The 19,341-nt window shown below is 32.0% G+C and overlaps 1 protein-coding gene across 1 annotated transcript; it reads right to left on the reverse strand.

Moving 5' to 3' along the window:
• Positions 1 to 1,844: 1,844 nt before the first annotated feature.
• Positions 1,845 to 6,752, reverse strand: LOC134261603 (uncharacterized). Its single transcript, XM_062744026.1, has 6 exons — positions 6,673 to 6,752; positions 6,463 to 6,586; positions 5,014 to 5,122; positions 4,709 to 4,764; positions 4,069 to 4,185; positions 1,845 to 1,898 (listed from the first exon to the last, which is right to left on the reverse strand). The coding sequence occupies exons 1-6, from the start codon at positions 6,750 to 6,752 to the stop codon at positions 1,845 to 1,847; spliced, it is 540 nt and encodes a 179-aa protein (XP_062600010.1).
• Positions 6,753 to 19,341: the final 12,589 nt, after the last annotated feature.

The raw sequence follows: 19,341 nt of genomic DNA on the forward strand, positions 1-19,341 counted from the left end.
ATTCCAAAGAAGCTATAATTAAGTAGCAACAATTCCTTCATTAACCCTCCTTGTGTCGAAGAACCTACACGTACTAAAGATCGATGATAAATAGCTGTCAATCATTCTGCATACGAACTATATTTAAATATTTTTGTGAAAAGTTTTTGGATAGTCGATGAGGGAAATATTTTATGATTAGGACGAATTCGAAAAAAAACTGTTTGCACAAACTCTAGCTGCAGAACAGAACCGTAGCTCTCCAAAAAAAAGTTGATAGACCGGAGAGCTACAGCTAGTGCCACCCATTGAAAAAATATATTTATTGCGCACAAAATTTTGCGCTTGAGTCTGGGTTAATTCTCCCAAATTCTAATCTCATATACAAATTACTAGATTCCAGAATATTCCTTACTTCTCAGAAACTACTTTCATAGTTAAGATCTACACGAAGCACCTATGACAGAATTGTCTTGCAAACCAAATTGGCAGTATAAATAGACGAACTTTTCGATGATCTCAATTTTAGGATCGGGGGGGGGGGGGGGGGCAGTGGTATTAACAACAATTATATGGAATGTTTGTTGTGGAAACAGTGAAAGGATATGTTAGGAACACACAGTTAGATATATTTTGAGATGACAGTTTTAAAAACATTGAGAAACATATCGAGAAACAGCTCACCTTCTTGTGAGGAATAATTATACAGTTTTCTTCAATGGGTGGCACTGTAGCTCTCCGGTCTGTCACTATAATTTTTTCGGAGAGCTACAGTTTTGCAGCTACACAAACTCAAGCGCGGATCGGGGTGAGGTGGGGTAGAATTTGAAGAGTTATGAAATTCATGAACTAAAGCATCTATAATTTGACCCAACCCCCTTGAAATTGAAAACGGGGATCTGTGTTAGGTAAGTCATCAATCATAACTCATAAATAAGCCGAGTTTGATCCCCCGACTCACAAATGACACATTTTTCTTGTCTTTCCATTTTCAAAAGAATATTAGAACAGGTGTAAATAAAATGAGAGGAAAATTTCAACTAGATATACCTACAGCGTCACATGATGATAATTAATGGCAATTTAACAAGAATGGGTGTCCATACACTGAGAAAGCCAAAATAAGCAGTGCGGTGTTTAAAAAGCATTTTCACTCCTTTACTTGTTAATTATTTCCCATAAAAATAATGTTTTAGGAATAAGCTCTTGATCAACTGTTATTTTCAATTACATTACGGCCCCTATAAGGAATATTTTAAATGAATCCCAAATGTGTGACGTTCAGATTACGACGACACGTGTTGAGACTTCTCGGCTGTACCTGTATTTTGTCAATTTTAAGAGTTTAACGTCTCGTTTGTTCTTATAAGTTTACAACAGGGTCACATTGATTAAAATGCTTACACACTTGTATCAATGTATATCATGAAACAAGGATAAATTAGCGTCATCTAAGCAATGTATATGCAATGCGATCGCTGAAATTACGTCATGCGATCACTGAAAGCACGCTATGACAGCACAGCGGTGACAGAAAACGAAGGGCGCACTCAACAAATTTCGTACACAAAAATATAATATTTCTGCACATAAGATAAAATTAGATTTTTTATATGTTGTTTTACATACCGGTACACTAAAGAGTAGTTTGCAAAAAAAAAAAAAAATTTCTTTTGCAATTAGTTACAGGTAAAATTTAAATTGACTGGACTATTACAGCATCGTCACTTTTAGTATTTATGCTCTAAAAGTAGATAAATGTAAAATTATTAGCATTAAATAATATTAATGAAAATTAAATTTACAACAATGATTGCCAAATCAATTGTTAAGTCATCACCTGTTTGTATTTTGTGCAGCGAATTTTACGCATGGGTTTCCTTGAAGAAGAGCACAAACTTGATTTTTTGGGGCCCTCCCTACAAATCATTAAAAGAATCTTTCAAACATATCAAATTTGATGCATAACACTACAAAATTCTTGAAGTCATCACAATTCATACCTTCCGATATATTTAATGTTGTTGCAACTATAAAAAAAATACACTTATGTATTATACGTATAATGCTCTCTCTGTACTTACAAATTGTTATCCTTGACAGATTCTTTTGAATTTGTGTGACCATACCTGAAATATAGCAGTAGATAAAGTTTTATAACTCTAACTCTGACAATAATAATTTAACTGCTACATTACTAATTTAAAGAATTCAATAAATGAATATAGAAAGTCATATATGTGAGAATTTTACAAAGTAGGAAAGTAGTCTCTCTAAAAAGTAAATTTGGCAAAAATACGTTAATTAAACAATTCAGATTTTATGTATAGGAAGTTGATTAAATAGATGTTGTATAATCACTGTATACTAACATATCAGAAAGAAATACAGTGCGCTACCTAGAATGCATCTTCCTAAGTCAAAGGTTTCTGATCCGCTCCACTCTTTATAAACCCTTGACCGAATAGACTAAGCTTGACGAGGTTAGAAATGCGCTCTCTGATTGGCCTCAGGCAAGTTTGCATGAACCATTCAGAATCATTGTTTTATTTAATCTGAAAGTAAATCATAAACAGAAAAAACACGCCAGTTATAGTCTTTAGGATAACATCTTTATCATATTCTTAAAAAGTCCAGCAAAGGGTTTGTCTCAGCTTTTTAGTTGAGTTATATTGAATTTATTACCGACTTCTAATACTATCTCGAATTCTTTGTTGAATTTTGTTTACTGTGATTGGCCAATAACAGAGGTCAGTAGAGTTCAAAATGTGTTATCCCACTAGATGGTGTGATAGTAAACCCCTTCAAACTCAGTCTCTTCGGTGAAGGGATTATGTGGATCAGAACGGAATAGAAACCCTTGACTTAGGAAGATGCCTAGAATGTTTGTATGCAGCTATTTTATCATGTATCCTAGCATGAACATTCCAACACATTAAGATTAAATGTTTTGAAAAATAATGTTGCTTATATATAATGTATATAATATATATAATATATGTTCTAAGCTACATGTAAATGTAAAAAAAATTCATGGCATTAAACTGTAAGATTTTTATGTACAACTAGTCTAAGGAATGCAAAATAAAAAAAATCTGAGAAACAGTTTACAGTTTGTACACATTATTTTCATTTCTTTTGGTTGGTTACAAAATCCAAACCATCACTTTAATGACATTTGTGCGATCAAAAAAACAAAACAAAATTAAGACATGTACAAATTGACTCATAGAAGAATTGTTCAAGGTACAAACGATACTTTTTTCCTCAGATTTCTTCATGATTGTGAGCATGTATACTTCCAGCAAGGAAAACTAATCGTATATATATGTATCTCATATACATTTTTTCTTTTTAAATTAATATATCTTCGAAAGTAAACAAGAAAACACATTTAACACTCCATCAATATTACTGCTAACTAATTTAAAGAAAATTATTTTAGTTAATTTAAAATATGTAAATAATTTAATGAGATTCATATTGATTCATCATCAACAACAAAATGCAAAAAATAATAATAATAATAAAAATAATAATAATGCAACATCATGCTCTTTTTAAAGGGATTTGCTACCTTCCCCTTATATCTGGATACAAAAAAGAACTTCTTTGTCTCTTCTGAAATAAATTAGTTTACACTTTTCATATTAAAAAAAATATATATATTCCTATTGAAGATCAGCATACCAAGAAAATGTATAGTACCTTACTTTTTTCTGCAATGCAAGTTAAGAATATAATACATTAATTGATATATCACCGACTTCAATACTAATACCTTTTGTGGATGGATTCTTAGGTCATACGAGGGGTTTATGGAAACCTTTGAAAACAAGAAAGTTATTTAAAAAAATTATTAGATTTCATTTACGGTCATATTTAAATTTTGTAGAGATGATTCACACTTCATATTGTCAGATTTTTATTAGAGAGCCAAAATAATACTTCCCATGCACTTGATTTTTGTTATGTTTTCATAAATTGGAATAATTATGTTCAGCACAATTCACTTTCTGATGAGTTTGTAATGGTAAAAGTACAAAGCTGCTCTTGATCTACATGTATTTGAGACTTTTTAATATTTACCCAATCAATTTTACACAGTCTGCATTCAAACTCATCAGAATCATTCAGAGTTTTCAGGTCCTCTTCTATGCAGAAGCTGAGAAAATGAAATGGTCTTCTGCATGTCTTGCATGTTACCTAAGCAAAGGAAACAAACAACTCTTACTATTAACTTTATTTACATTCGAGAACATCATGAACTATCTTTAACAATTCCATTATTTCACCAGGAAAATATGTATATAAAAAATCAAAATATGTATCGGCAGGATAGATCTAGCTTTTAACTTCGGTCACATATATTAATTGGAAGAATTTTCTTTTCATATCCAATTATCAAAGCAAAATAGATGTCAGTTTTAAAGAAGGATTTTCTGTAAGTTTGTTCAATGGTTGTAAACCGACTGGGGCAAACACAGTAATATGTGGGAATGTACGGGGACTACATGTATCAATGAATAATCTCAAATAAGCCTATATAATTTGCTACAATGTAACTTGTTAAGAACTTTCAGTTTAAAGTTTATGTTGCATGTCTGGTGACTAAAATAAGCTACTTTCTTACATAAATAAAACAGGCAAATAAATTAAATAATTAACAGACAATTGAAGTACCAGTAATAAATAAAATGCTGTAATCCTCAACTTATTGGATACTTACAAACTCATCATTTCCAATTTGACCACCACACTTTAGACAACACTCAGTCAAGTACACTTTTGAAAGACATAAAAGGTAAAAAGCAATAGCTTTAATGGTCATAGTGCCCAAAAGCCACCAACAAATATTGTCTGACCATTATCATTAGAATTACATGTATTAACCAATTCATTATTAACAATGCTGTTTTTCTAGGATTTATAATTATTCTTTGATAAACCGTATTAGTGTGATAAGACATTTAATTTAATAATTACTAATAGGTAAATAAGTGATATTCATGTATTTTTAAAAATAGTTTTTACCTTCATACAGCATAATGTGCTCTGCAACTGATCTTCTCATTTCTTGCAGTTCATTATCAGTGATGGATTGTAAGTCACTTAGCTTGTTAGTCAAATGCTTCTCGGCGAACTGAAGGAGAAATTAAAAGGTATTGCAAAATTACATAAATATATTATTTTTACATGTTAATTGTTCCTTGGATTTTTTTGCAGATACATATTTCTATCCACTTCAAAGCAAATCAAACTTTTATCGACAAAGGTTAATTATGTTCCCCAAACGAAGTTGGGGAACATATTGTTTTTACTCTGTTTCTTACTATTATTATTATTTTTCTTCTTCTTCCTGGGTACTTTTTGTCCGGGAGTGATCTTGTAAACTATACATCCGACTTAGGTAAAACCTTTTTAGGGTCAGTAGGCATGTTATGTAGATTTGTGGAACGAAGGTCATTTTGAGCGCACGTGCTTGCAAGAGCGTGCACGTGCAATGCATGAAATGACCAATATAATAGATATAGCCGTAGCTTTTCTATTTTTGGATGAAATGCTTTGAAACTCATATTGTGATGATATATTAGTAGCATAAACAATATGTCATAGTCAAAATAGCAAGATCTCACGCGCATGCACGTGCGCTTTGCTCTGATTGGCTGAAACTAAAGTCTCAATATCTTTCTTGTTTTTTGACAAAATCCTTTGAAATTTTGAACATAGCCATGCATTAGGATATCCCAGAACTTGATATATAGCAATTATCATGAAAACACGTGCATGCACGTGCGCTGCATTCTGATTGGCTTAAACTTTGAATCGCTAAATATCCCTTGGTTTTCAACCAAACAGGATGGGATTTGGAACATAGATAGATATAATATACTTCTACAAGAAAGAATGATCACCATGCATATGTATACACGTGCGTGTACGTGCGCTGCAATCTGATTGGCTGAAACTTTAAACAGCTATAACTCCCTTGGTTTTTAACCAAACGGGTCGGGATTTAGAACATAGATAGATGTAATGGACTTCTACAAGAAGGTATGGTCACCATGCTCGTGTATGCACGTGCGTGCACGTGAAATGAGTAAAATAAAAAAATACACTTAAATTAGAGAATTTTTTAATAATTTTGGATTAAATACTCTAATATTTTATGTATCAAAATATATAGATTGTGTAGACAAGATGATATGGTCATTACGCACATGCATTCACATGCTCACGCGTGGAACGTTAAAACTTGAATGAACCTGGTACACTTCTGGGTAAACACTGTTAAAATCTCAAATGCATAGAGTTTGTCTTATTTAATGAAGCTAACAGGGAATATGGCACCAAAAGGGAGTTAGGGAGCGTTTGGGGAACATCTGTAACGGTCCCCGTTACAATTAGCACTAGTTATTTATATACTAGTATATGACTTGTTTTTATGAAATATTTAAAATGTTTTATACTGGTAACACTGACTATTAAACAGTAGATTCCGCAATTGAAGGAGTCTCTCTGTCTAGTGTGAGCTATGTTTGTAACACTCCAGTTCCTTAATGGAAATTGTACACCACAAGCAACTTCAACATCTTCTATGTATTTCCTGTACAGAAATTATATATAGAGAGCAATTAAAAACTAACAACTCCAAGCATAAACATGCAGTTGCCTTATTGAAAATAATCTAACATCCATCTCCTTTCTATCTTCTTCATTTCAGTTGGTCTTTCGCCACAAGGGTTGTAAAAAAAGATTTTTCCTTCTTTCATTTCCACAACCTGTTTAAATTCATATTTAGATATGATTGCAATTTCTGTGCATGTACATTGTACTTGTGAAGTTGTGCAATTATGAACATGTCATGAACCAACTTTTTACAAGCATTATGTAATTTGTTAACTATAGAGTGAGGAATAAGGAACTTCTATTTAATTTATAATCTACAATGATCATTAAGGTTAGCTTACAAAAAAGTATAATGTTCCCTTCTTCAAAATATACTTACTACTAATGTCCAGTGACCAGATCTGTAGTAAGTCCCAACTACAATATCAGCATCTAGTTTTTCTATCTACAGATGGATACATGTAACACCATGCAATTCTTTTTTATAATTAACCTTTTCTAAGGATCTCCCAAATATTATTTCTAACCCCATAAGGAAAATTGTAATAATTTTATAGCAAATTATAAAATAAAAAGAATAAATTTAAAGGAAATCAATATTGCTTTCTGCACAAAATAATTATGTTTTTTTCTTCAAATTAGCATCCCTTTATAACAATGTAAATGTACCTTCTTTTCTTTAGAAGAATGGGGCCTCATTGAAAATGTACCATCAATAATGCTGGTCATCTTTAGAAAATCATAGTGCAAAACCTTCTTACCAATATCATTCTGGGCTACAGCCAGCAAATATAGGTAACTATCCATTATCTAAAATATGAAAAAAAATGTCCATATGACAATTACAGATTTTAAATTTTTTAAGGTGATGATTGTTTTCTCATATTTTACATGATATTCACATAGCATTCTCTAATGAAAAACGTCTTACTAAAGTGGGACCGTTCACGGTAGCTCAGTCGGTAGAGCGCTCGCTCCGTGATCGAGAGGTCGTGAGTTCGTATCTCGGCCGCGACTGACCTAGTCGTTAAAATTGGTAGCAACTGTTCCTTCGCCATGCGCTCGGCACTATGAAGTGAAAGTTGCGGGTCCTTCGGATGAGACCTTAAAAACCGAGGCCCCGTGTCAGCGGCAGGCGTTGGCACGATAAAGATCCCTCACTGCTCAATGGCCCTGAGTGCCGAGTAAAGGTCAAAATTTGAAGCCCTTCACCGGCATACGGTGACGTCTCCATATGAGTGAAAAATTCTCGAGAGGGACGTTAAACAATATACAATCAATACAATCTTACTAAAGTGGAAAGCTTTTGGTTATCAAAATATGTATCCCCTTTCATGATATTCTATGACGTATCTGGTTCAATGTTACATAGTAACTTGACAATATTTTGACACTCCAAGGACTGAAAAATATGTAAATTATAATGGTGAACATTTCAAAGCATCCTAAGCAAACAGGCATTCCAACTGAGACATGATATGTTGCCTTTTTCCAGAAATGCAATTTGTAGCCCATTATAAATAAATATTCGGAATATCAGCACACACACATATTGTTTAATGACCTATCCTTTTCTGATAAATATTCTTGTTGAAAGGTAAGAAATATTTAATGCATTATGATAATTTGATAAAAGCATAGAGTGACAATGACATAATTTTGTCTTTGACACTTCACAGAGACTTCTCTACCATACTGTGACAAGGGTTGAACTAAGCATGAAGTTTTTTTATGTATGAAAAAAGACAAACATTAAACAATATGCCATCTCATCTAATTTCCCAAGATAATACTTGTCAATTAGGTATTAAAAAGAAATAAAAATGAAAACTCAGTAATACTGGGATAAACACACCTTTGCTTCTGTGCTTTTGCAAACCCAGTTTATATCCTCCTCAGATGTTACAGCATCGTCACTTTTAGTATTTATGCTCTAAAAGTAGATAAATGTAAAATTATTAGCATTAAATAATATTAATGAAAATTAAATTTACAACAATGATTGCCAAATCAATTGTTAAGTCATCACCTGTTTGTATTTTGTGCAGCGAATTTTACGCATGGGTTTCCTTGAAGAAGAGCACAAACTTGATTTTTTGGGGCCCTCCCTACAAATCATTAAAAGAATCTTTCAAACATATCAAATTTGATGCATAACACTACAAAATTCTTGAAGTCATCACAATTCATATCTTCCGATATATTTAATGTTGTTGCAACTATAAAAAAAAATACACTTATGTATTATACGTACTCTCTAAGTTACAAAAATGCTCTCTCTGTACTTACAAATTGTTATCCTTGACAGATTCTTTTGAATTTGTGTGACCATACCTGAAATATAGCAGTAGATAAAGTTTTATAACTCTAACTCTGACAATAATAATTTAACTGCTACATTACTAATTTAACGAATTCAATAAATGAATATAGAAAGTCATATATGTGAGAATTTTACAAAGTAGGAAAGTAGTCTCTCTAAAAAGTAAATTTGGCAAAAATACGTTAATTAAACCATGGGTACAAATTGCGCTCCGTTACTAGCAGACTTATTTTTATATTCATATGAAGCAGAATTTATGCAAAATCTTTTGCGTGAAAAGAAAAAAACACTTGCTGTGGCCTTCAACTCGACATTTAGATATATCGACGACGTATTGTCAATTAATAATGATAATTTCCATTCCTACGTCGACACGATATATCCTGGTGAGCTTGAGATAAAAGATACCACAGAGTCCAACACATCTGCTTCATACTTGGATATTTTACTTGAAAAAGACACAAATGGTAATCTAACAACCAAGCTATATGATAAACGTGATGACTTTAACTTTTCTATCGTCAACTTCCCTTACTTATGCAGCAATATACCTTCATCACCTGCATACGGAGTATATATATCTCAGTTGATTCGATACGCAAGAGCATGCTCTACGTCTGAACAATTTCTTAAACGAGGTAAATTATTGACAAGCAAGTTGATGAAACAAGAATATCAACAGTCTCGTTTAAAGTCATCATTTCGTAAATTCTATGGTCGATACAATGACCTTGTCAGCAAATACAATTTATCATTGAATGAAATGCTGACTGACGTTTTTCATACCAATTGTTAGTCCATTATTTATACACTGAATTGACTACGGATTTTTTCCGTTATTTCCTGATTATGACAATGAGCACACGGCGGGTGTGACCGGTCAGCAGGGGATGGGATGCTCACTCCTCCATGGCACCTGATCCCACCTCTGATGTTTCGGAGGTCCGTGTTTGCTCTGCTCTTGTTTTGTATGTTTGTTTAATGGACGTTGAGATTGAATACTGTTCGTTCTTTCCATATCCTTACAATTCAGATTTTATGTAAAGGAAGTTGATTAAATAGATGTTGTATAATCACTGTATACTAACATATCAGAAAGAAATACAGTGCGCTACCTAGAATGGATTTTCCTAAGTCAAAGGTTTCTGATCCACTCCACTCTTTATAAACCCTTGACCGAATAGACTAAGTTTGACGGGGTTAGAAATGCGCCCTCTGATTGGCCTCATGCAAGTTTGCATGAACCATTCAGAATCATTGTTTTATTTAATCTGAAAGTAAATCATAAACAGAAAAAACACGCCAGTTATAGTCTTTAGGATAACATCTTTATCATATTCTTAAATAGTCCAGCAAAGGGTTTGTCTCAGCTTTTTAGTTGAGTTATATTGAATTTATTACCGACTTGTAATACTATCTCGAATTCTCTGTTGAATTTTGTTTACTGTGATTGGCCAATAACAGAGGTCAGTAGAGTTCAAAATGTGTTATCCCACTAGATGGTGTGATAGTAAACCCCTTCAAACTCAGTCTTTTCGGTCAAGGGATTATGTGGATCAGAACGGAATACAAACCCTTGACTTGGGAAGATGCCTAGAATGTTTGTATGCAGTTATTTTATCATGTATCCTAGCATGAACATTCCAACACATTAAGATTAAATGTTTTGAAAAATAATGTTGCTTATATATAATATATATAATATATGTTCTAAGCTACATGTAAATGTAAAAAAAAAATCATGGCATTAAACTGTAAAATTTTTATGTACAACTAGTCTAAGGAATGCAAAATAAAAAAATCTGAGAAACAGTTTACAGTTTGTACACATTATTTTCATTTCTTTTGGTTGGTTACAAAATCCAAATCATCACTTTAATGACATCTGTGCGATCAAAAAAAAAAACAAAATTAAGACATGTACAAATTGACTCATAGAAGAATTGTTCAAGGTACAAACGATTCTTTTTTCCTCAGATTTCCTCATGATTGTGAGCATGTATACTTCCAGCAAGGAAAACTAATCGTATATATATGTATCTCATATACATTTTTTTCTTTTTAAATTAATATATCTTCGAAAGTAAACAAGAAAACACATTTAACACTCCATCAATATTACTGCTAACTAATTTAAAGAAAATTATTTTAGTTTATTTAAAATATGTAAATAATTTAATGAGATTCATATTGATTCATCATCAACAACAACAAAATGCAAAAAAAAAAAAAAAAAAAATTATAATAATAATGCAACATCATGCTCTTTTTAAAGGGATTTGCTACCTTCCCCTTATATCTGGATACAAAAAAGAACTTCTTTGTCTCTTCTGAAATAAATTAGTTTACACTTTTCATATTAAAAAAAATATATATTCCTATCGAAGATCAGCATACCAAGAAAATGTATAGTACCTTACTTTTTTCTGCAATGCAAGTTAAGAATATAATACATTAATTGATATATCACCGACTTCAATACTAATACCTTTTGTGGATGGATTCTTAGGTCATACGAGGGGTTTATGGAAACCTTTGAAAACAAGAAAGTTATTTTAAAAATTTATAAGATTTCATTTACGGTCATAATAAAATTTTGTAGAGATGATTCACACTTCATATTGTCAGATTTTTATTAGAGAGCCAAAATAATACTTCCCATGCACTTGATTTTTGTTATGTTTTCATAAATTGGAATAATTATGTTCAGCACAATTCACTTTCTGATGAGTTTGTAATGGTAAAAGTACAAAGCTGCTCTTGATCTACATGTATTTGAGACTTTTTAATATTTACCCAATCAATTTTACACAGTCTGCATTCAAACTCATCAGAATCATTCAGAGTTTTCAGGTCCTCTTCTATGCAGTAGCTGAGAAAATGAAATGGTCTTCTGCATGTCTTGCATGTTACCTAAGCAAAGGAAACAAACAACTCTTACTATTAACTTTATTTACATTCGAGAACATCATGAACTATTTGTAACAATTCCATTATTTCACCAGGAAAATATGTATATAAAAAATCAGAGAAATATGTATCGGCAGGATAGATCTAGCTTTTAACTTCGGTCACATATATTAATTGGAAGAATTTTCTTTTCATATCCAATTATCAAAGCAAAATAGATGTCAGTTTTAAAGAAGGATTTTCTGTAAGTTTGTTCAATGGTTGTAAACCGACTGGGGCAAACACAGTAATATGTGGGAATGTACGGGGACTACATGTATCAATGAATAATCTCAAATAAGCCTATATAATTTGCTACAATGTAACTTGTTAACAACTTTCAGTTTAAAGTTTATGTTGCATGTCTGGTGACTAAAATAAGCTACTTTCTTACATAAATAAAACAGGCAAATAAATTAAATAATTAACGGACAATTGAAGTACCAGTAATAAATAAAATGCTGTAATCCTCAACTTATTGGATACTTACAAACTCATCATTTCCAATTTGACCACCACATTTTGGACAACACTCAGTCAAGTACACTTTTGAAAGACATAAAAGGTAAAAAGCAATAGCTTTAAACCCAGGCCAGGAGTATAAAAGGAAATGGGAGGAGCAAAATTTTGAAAATGTCTGATTTCATGACATGTTCAGCTTGAGAGACATGTTTTGTAAAATGCTGTTATAAAATCAAAATTTATATTCTAAGATTTGGCACAGAAACTGCTTCCAGTATGAACAATCAACATACCTAAATTTAATAAAATCCACTTTGTATATAAGTTGTAAAAACATTGTAAACATTTGAAGTGAGCATTTTCAAATTCCCCTCTCCTCTATATTTGGAGCATGACCTAGGGTCGGTTTGAATATCATTACAAAGCTACTGTTTGTAAATAAACATTACCATGAGAAAGTGAATCACTTACTTTATTGTTGTATTAGGCCTCTATAACTACAGTATCCATCAGGAATAATGAATAAATCCAATAAATTGTTTCACTGTTATTTGAAAAATGTTCATTTTGCTTTGTAATTCTTTGTTTTAATAGAAATTATCACTGTAAACAAACATGTTTTTTTATTTAATCTAAGCCCACTTGTGTCCCATGTATGGCCGCCCAGAGGGATTTGGATATAGATTTCTAACAAGTGTCAGAACACAATCAGTCATAATTTCCCTCATTGTCCAAACTAAATTATCATCATTTTGATCCAACTGATGTGTCTTTTTTGAAACATATCTTGCATCAGACCATGCATTACGTCTCAACATCATTGTCCAAAATTTCTTGTACTTTGTTTTCCTTATGGCAGAATTACGGACATGAGGGAGTGCTCCATTTCCAAGCCATGCCTGCCTATGCGTTGTTATGCAAGGGTTGCAAAAACAAAAAATACAATCTCCTTCTTGTGCAATCCTTTCATCTCTTTCATCTCCCTGACCTGCTTGACCACCTGCTGGTCTATCTGACTCCTCACTGCCCTGTGTACTTTCACATACCGTTATCTCTTCAGCCATCTCTACCGCGACCTCCTCTTCCCACTCATTAATTATCGCACATGATTCAAAATCCCAATCAGAATGATCAAATAATGCTTTGATTGCATTGATTTCAGTTTCTGACAAATTTAAAGACACTTTTTTGCGTTGTTCCGACATATCAAAGGGATAAAAGCACACTGCACTGGATCCCTCTTGCTGACCAAAGACAAAGGAATTACATTGGTCAGTAAAGGAAATCCCGCCAAACTTCACAGCATGTTACTTTGGAAGAGTTAACTAAGGAAAGGGGGTGATATTTGATTTTTCATAAAATTGTTTAATTAAGAATTATAATATGTAATGATTTAGTCACCTTTCTGAATGTAATTAAAACATCAAAAATTATTTCTTCAAAATTCCAAGAACATTGAAGTATGTCCATGAGTTCTGGAAGATTTTTGCAAGTGCTGTGTACCCCTCTTGATTTTTTTTAGGTCAACTCAAAATACTGAATGTTTTCTTTAATTTACTCAAAGAAATTTAAAATACCCTACATATCTAAATATGAAATTTATATGATATGAACAATTCTTTTATAAAAAAGAGTTGCAAGTATATCATTATAAGATGGAAACACATGGCCTCATCTTATGTACATGTGAACCCCATGTTGGCCCCTGTCTCAGTACCCCATGCTGGTCAGAGAGTACTTATAGAAAGCTTTTCACTATCCTCATCAATAATTTAGTATCAAAAGCAGAGTAACAATCATGGATGATCAAGGAAACAACAAAAGATTACGCGATGACAACAGAAAAAAATATGAGAGGAAAAAAAGAAAATCAGACAGTGGTGAACAAATGAAAGCTAGAAATGAAAAGAGAAAGGGCCAAGAAAATCCACTTATATCGGGATCTATTCGGTTTTATGTGAAGTCAGATGCAGAAAGAGTAGCAGTCTACAACAAAATGGACAAAATCAAAATGTGTTTAGCAGAGAGAGTTTCTTCAGTGACTAATGAACAATTGTTGAATTCTGTGTTTGATTTTTTTATTCAAATGCATGGACTTGAGGAAAATGATCAGCAACAAGGATTGCTGGATTTCCAACCGTATCTGCCCTGTGAAAAACAAGATGTGAGTGAAGACGTGTTTGCGAAATAGATGTCAGTTTTAAAGAAGGATTTTCTGTAAGTTTGTTCAATGGTTGTAAACCGACTGGGGCAAACACAGTAATATGTGGGAATGTACGGGGACTACATGTATCAATGAATAATCTCAAATAAGCCTATATAATTTGCTACAATGTAACTTGTTAAGAACTTTCAGTTTAAAGTTTATGTTGCATGTCTGGTGACTAAAATAAGCTACTTTCTTACATAAATAAAACAGGCAAATAAATTAAATAATTAACGGACAATTGAAGTACCAGTAATAAATAAAATGCTGTAATCCTCAACTTATTGGATACTTACAAACTCATCATTTCCAATTTGACCACCACACTTTGGACAACACTCAGTCAAGTACACTTTTGAAAGACATAAAAGGTAAAAAGCAATAGCTTTAATGGTCATAGTGCACAAAAGCCACCAACAAATATTGTCCGACAATAATCATTAGAATTACATGTATTAACCAATTCATTATTAACAATGCTGTTTTTCTAGGATTTATACTGTGATAAGGGTTGAACTAAGCATGAAGTTTTTTTATGTATGAAAAAAGACAAACATTAAACAATATGCCATCTCATTTAATTTCCCAAGATAATACTTGTCAATTAGGTATTAAAAAGAAATAAAAATGAAAACTCAGTAATACTGGGATAAACACACCTTTGCTTCTGTGCTTTTGCAAACCCAGTTTATCTCCTCCTCAGATGTTACAGCATCATCACTTTTAGTATTTATGCTCTAAAAGTAGATAAATGTAAATTATTAGCATTAAATAATATTAATGAAAATTAAATTTACAACAATGATTGCCAAATCAATTGTTAAGTCATCACCTGTTTGTATTTTGTGCAGCGAATTTTACGCATGGGTTTCCTTGAAAAAGAGCACAAACTTGATTTTTGGGGCCCTCCCTACAAATCATTAAAAGAATCTTTCAAACATATCAAATTTGATGCATAACACTACAAAATTCTTGAAGTCATCACAATTCATATCTTCCGATATATTTAATGTTGTTGCAACTATAAAAAAAATACACTTATGTATTATACGTACTCTCTAAGTTACCAAAATGCTCTCTCTGTACTTACAAATTGTTATCCTTGACAGATTCTTTTAAATTTGTGTGACCATACCTGAAATATAGCAGTAGATAAAGTTTTATAACTCTAACTCTGACAATAATAATTTAACTGCTACATTACTAATTTAAAGAATTCAATAAATGAATATAGAAAGTCATACATGTATATGTGAGAATTTTACAAAGTAGGAAAGTAGTCTCTAAAAAACAAATTTGGCAAAAATACGTTAATTAAACAATTCAGATTTTATGTAAAGGAAGTTGATTAAATAGATGTTGTATAATCACTGTATACTAACATATCAGAAAGAAATACAGTGCGCTACCTAGAATGAATCTTCCTTAGTCAAAGGTTTCTGATCCGCTCCACTCTTTATAAACCCTTGACCGAATAGACTAAGTTTGACGGGGTTAGAAATGCGCTCTCTGATTGGCCTCATGCAAGTTTGCATGAACCATTCAGAATCATTGTTTTATTTAATCTGAAAGTAAATCATAAACAGAAAAAACACGCCAGTTATAGTCTTTAGGATAACATCTTTATCATATTCTTAAATAGTCCAGCAAAGGGTTTGTCTCAGCTTTTTAGTTGAGTTATATTGAATTTATTACCGACTTGTAATACTATCTCGAATTCTCTGTTGAATTTTGTTTACTGTGATTGGCCAATAACAGAGGTCAGTAGAGTTCAAAATGTGTTATCCCACTAGATGGTGTGATAGTAAACCCCTTCAAACTCAGTCTCTTCGGTCAAGGGATTATGTGGATCAGAACGGAATAGAAACCCTTGACTTGGGAAGATGCCTAGAATGTTTGTATGCAGTTATTTTATCATGTATCCTAGCATGAACATTCCAACACATTAAGATTAAATGTTTTGAAAAATAATGTTGCTTATATATAATATATATATGTTCTAAGCTACATGTAAATGTAAAAAAAATTCATGGCATTAAACTGTAAGATTTTTATGTACAACTAGTCTAAGGAATGCAAAATACAAAAAATCTGAGAAACAGTTTACAGTTTGTACACATTATTTTCATTTCTTTTGGTTGGTTACAAAATCCAAATCATCTCTTTAATGACATCTGTGCGATCAAAAAAAAAAACAAAATTAAGACATGTACAAATTTACTCATAGAAGAATTGTTCAAGGTACAAACGATACTTTTTTCCTCAGATTTCCTCATGATTGTGAGCATGTATACTTCCAGCAAGGAAAACTAATCGTATATATATGTATCTCATATACATTTTTTTCTTTTTAAATTAATATATCTTCGAAAGTAAACAAGAAAACACATTTAACACTCCATCAATATTACTGCTAACTAATTTAAAGAAAATTATTTTAGTTTATTTAAAATATGTAAATAATTTAATGAGATTCATATTGATTCATCATCAACAACAACAAAATGCAAAAAAAAAAAAAAAAAAAAATTATAATAATAATGCAACATCATGCTCTTTTTAAAGGGATTTGCTACCTTCCCCTTACATCTGGATACAAAAAAGAACTTCTTTGTCTCTTCTGAAATAAATTAGTTTACACTTTTCATATTAAAAAAAAATATATATTCCTACCGAAGATCAGCATACCAAGAAAATGTATAGTACCTTACTTTTTTCTGCAATGCAAGTTAAGAATATAATACATTAATTGATATATCACCGACTTCAATACTAATACCTTTTGTGGATGGATTCTTAGGTCATACGAGGGGTTTATGGAAACCTTTGAAAACAAGAAAGTTATTTAAAAAATTTATTAGATTTCATTTACGGTCATAATAAAATTTTGTAGAGATGATTCACACTTCATATTGTCAGATTTTTATTAGAGAGCCAAAATAATACTTCCCATGCACTTGATTTTTGTTATGTTTTCATAAATTGGAATAGTTATGTTCAGCACAATTCACTTTCTGATGAGTTTGTAATGGTAAAAGTACAAAGCTGCTCTTGATCTACATGTATTTGAGACTTTTTAATATTTACCCAATCAATTTTACACAGTCTGCATTCAAACTCATCAGAATCATTCAGAGTTTTCAGGTCCTCTTCTATGCAGTAGCTGAGAAAATGAAATGGTCTTCTGCATGTCTTGCATGTTACCTAAGCAAAGGAAACAAACAACTCTTACTATTAACTTTATTTACATTCGAGAACATCATGAACTATCTGTAACAATTCCATTATTTCACCAGGAAAATATGTATATAAAAAATCAGAGAAATATGTATCGGCAGGATAGATCTAGCTTTTAACTTCGGTCACATATATTAATTGGAAGAATTTTCTTTTCATATCCAATTATCAAAGCAAAATAGATGTCAGTTTTAAAGAAGGAGTTTCTGTAAGTTTGTTCAATGGTTGTAAACCGACTGGGGAATGTACGGGGACTACATGTATCAATGAATAATCTCAAATAAGCTTATATAATTTGCTACAATGTAACTTGTTAAGAACTTTCAGTTTAAAGTTTATGTTGCATGTCTGGTGACTAAAATAAGCTACTTTCTTACATAAATAAAACAGGCAAATAAATTAAATAATTAACGGACAATTGAAGTACCAGTAATAAATAAAATGCTGTAATCCTCAACTTATTGGATACTTACAAACTCATCATTTCCAATTTGACCACCACACTTTGGACAACACTCAGTCAAGTACACTTTTGAAAGACATAAAAGGTAAAAAGCAATAGCTTTAATGGTCATAGTGCCCAAAAGCCACCAACAAATATTGTCTGACCATTATCATTAGAATTACATGTATTAATAATATTCTAAGAATATAGGTCAGAAGAATAAGAATATTAACCAATTCATTATTAACAATGCTGTTTTTCTAGGATTTATAATTATTGTTTGATAAACCCCTCTTCTTATTAGTGTGATAAGACATTTAATTTAATAATTACTAATAGGTAAATAAGTGATATTCATGCATTTTTAAAAATAGTTTTTACCTTCATACAGCATAATGTGCTCTGCAACTGATCTTCTCATTTCTTGCAGTTCATTACATCAACCAAGAGCTCAAGCGTTATCAAGAAATTAAAAGACAATTTTTCAAGATAAGGGATACAAGAGAAAGTTATGAGCGACAAGGGATCACAATTTTCAAGCGAAGAATTCAGGAAACACTCAACCGCATTATCCTCAGTTAAATGGAATGATGGAACGGATCATACAGACCGTGAGGAAAATTATGAAGTCGATAGAAAAGACCCGTACGTTAGCTTTTTGAAATTGCAAAATACACTAATAGACGGAAATATAGTATCGCAATCTCAAATAATGTTTGGACGAAGAATGCAATCTCTAATTCCTTTATAACCAGAATTATTGAAGCCGAACACCAGAAATAAAACTCAAAATAAATTACACGAGAGAGCAGCAAGCCAAAAAACAATATTACGACCGAAATACCAGACAAATGCCTTAACTAAAAACAGATGACGTTGTGCGAGTCGGGGGGGGGGGGGGGGATGTGGAAACCGGCAGAAATCCGAGCAAAACCGTGATAACATCGTACATTGTGCAGACTGAATAGCTTCTGATGAGGCGAAACAGAAGTCAGGTTCATATTACGGCGAACGAGAACCGATAGCCGATCGTAATTGACGATAAGGACATTGACACTGACGCGCTTCCAGAATTCCAGTAGAAAATGTTAACAAGGTCGCAAAGGAGTA

The sequence above is a fragment of the Saccostrea cucullata genome, unplaced genomic scaffold (genome assembly GCF_032062105.1).
Source record: "Saccostrea cucullata isolate Sc308-1 unplaced genomic scaffold, CSIRO_AGI_Scuc_v1 ctg633, whole genome shotgun sequence".
In the NCBI taxonomy this organism is placed as follows: Eukaryota; Metazoa; Mollusca; class Bivalvia; order Ostreida; family Ostreidae; genus Saccostrea; species Saccostrea cuccullata.

Coding starts and splice junctions, on each gene's coding strand:
- LOC134261603 (XM_062744026.1), bottom strand. CDS start 6,752: ATGAAAGAAGGAAAAATCTTTTTTTACAACCCTTGTGGCGAAAGACCA. Junction 6,587..6,672: donor AAGATAGAAAGGAGATGGAT/GTTAGATTATTT, acceptor ATTTCTGTACAG/GAAATACATAGAAGATGTTG. Junction 1,899..4,068: donor GACTGTGTAAAATTGATTGG/GTAAATATTAAA, acceptor AATGATTTGTAG/GGAGGGCCCCAAAAAATCAA.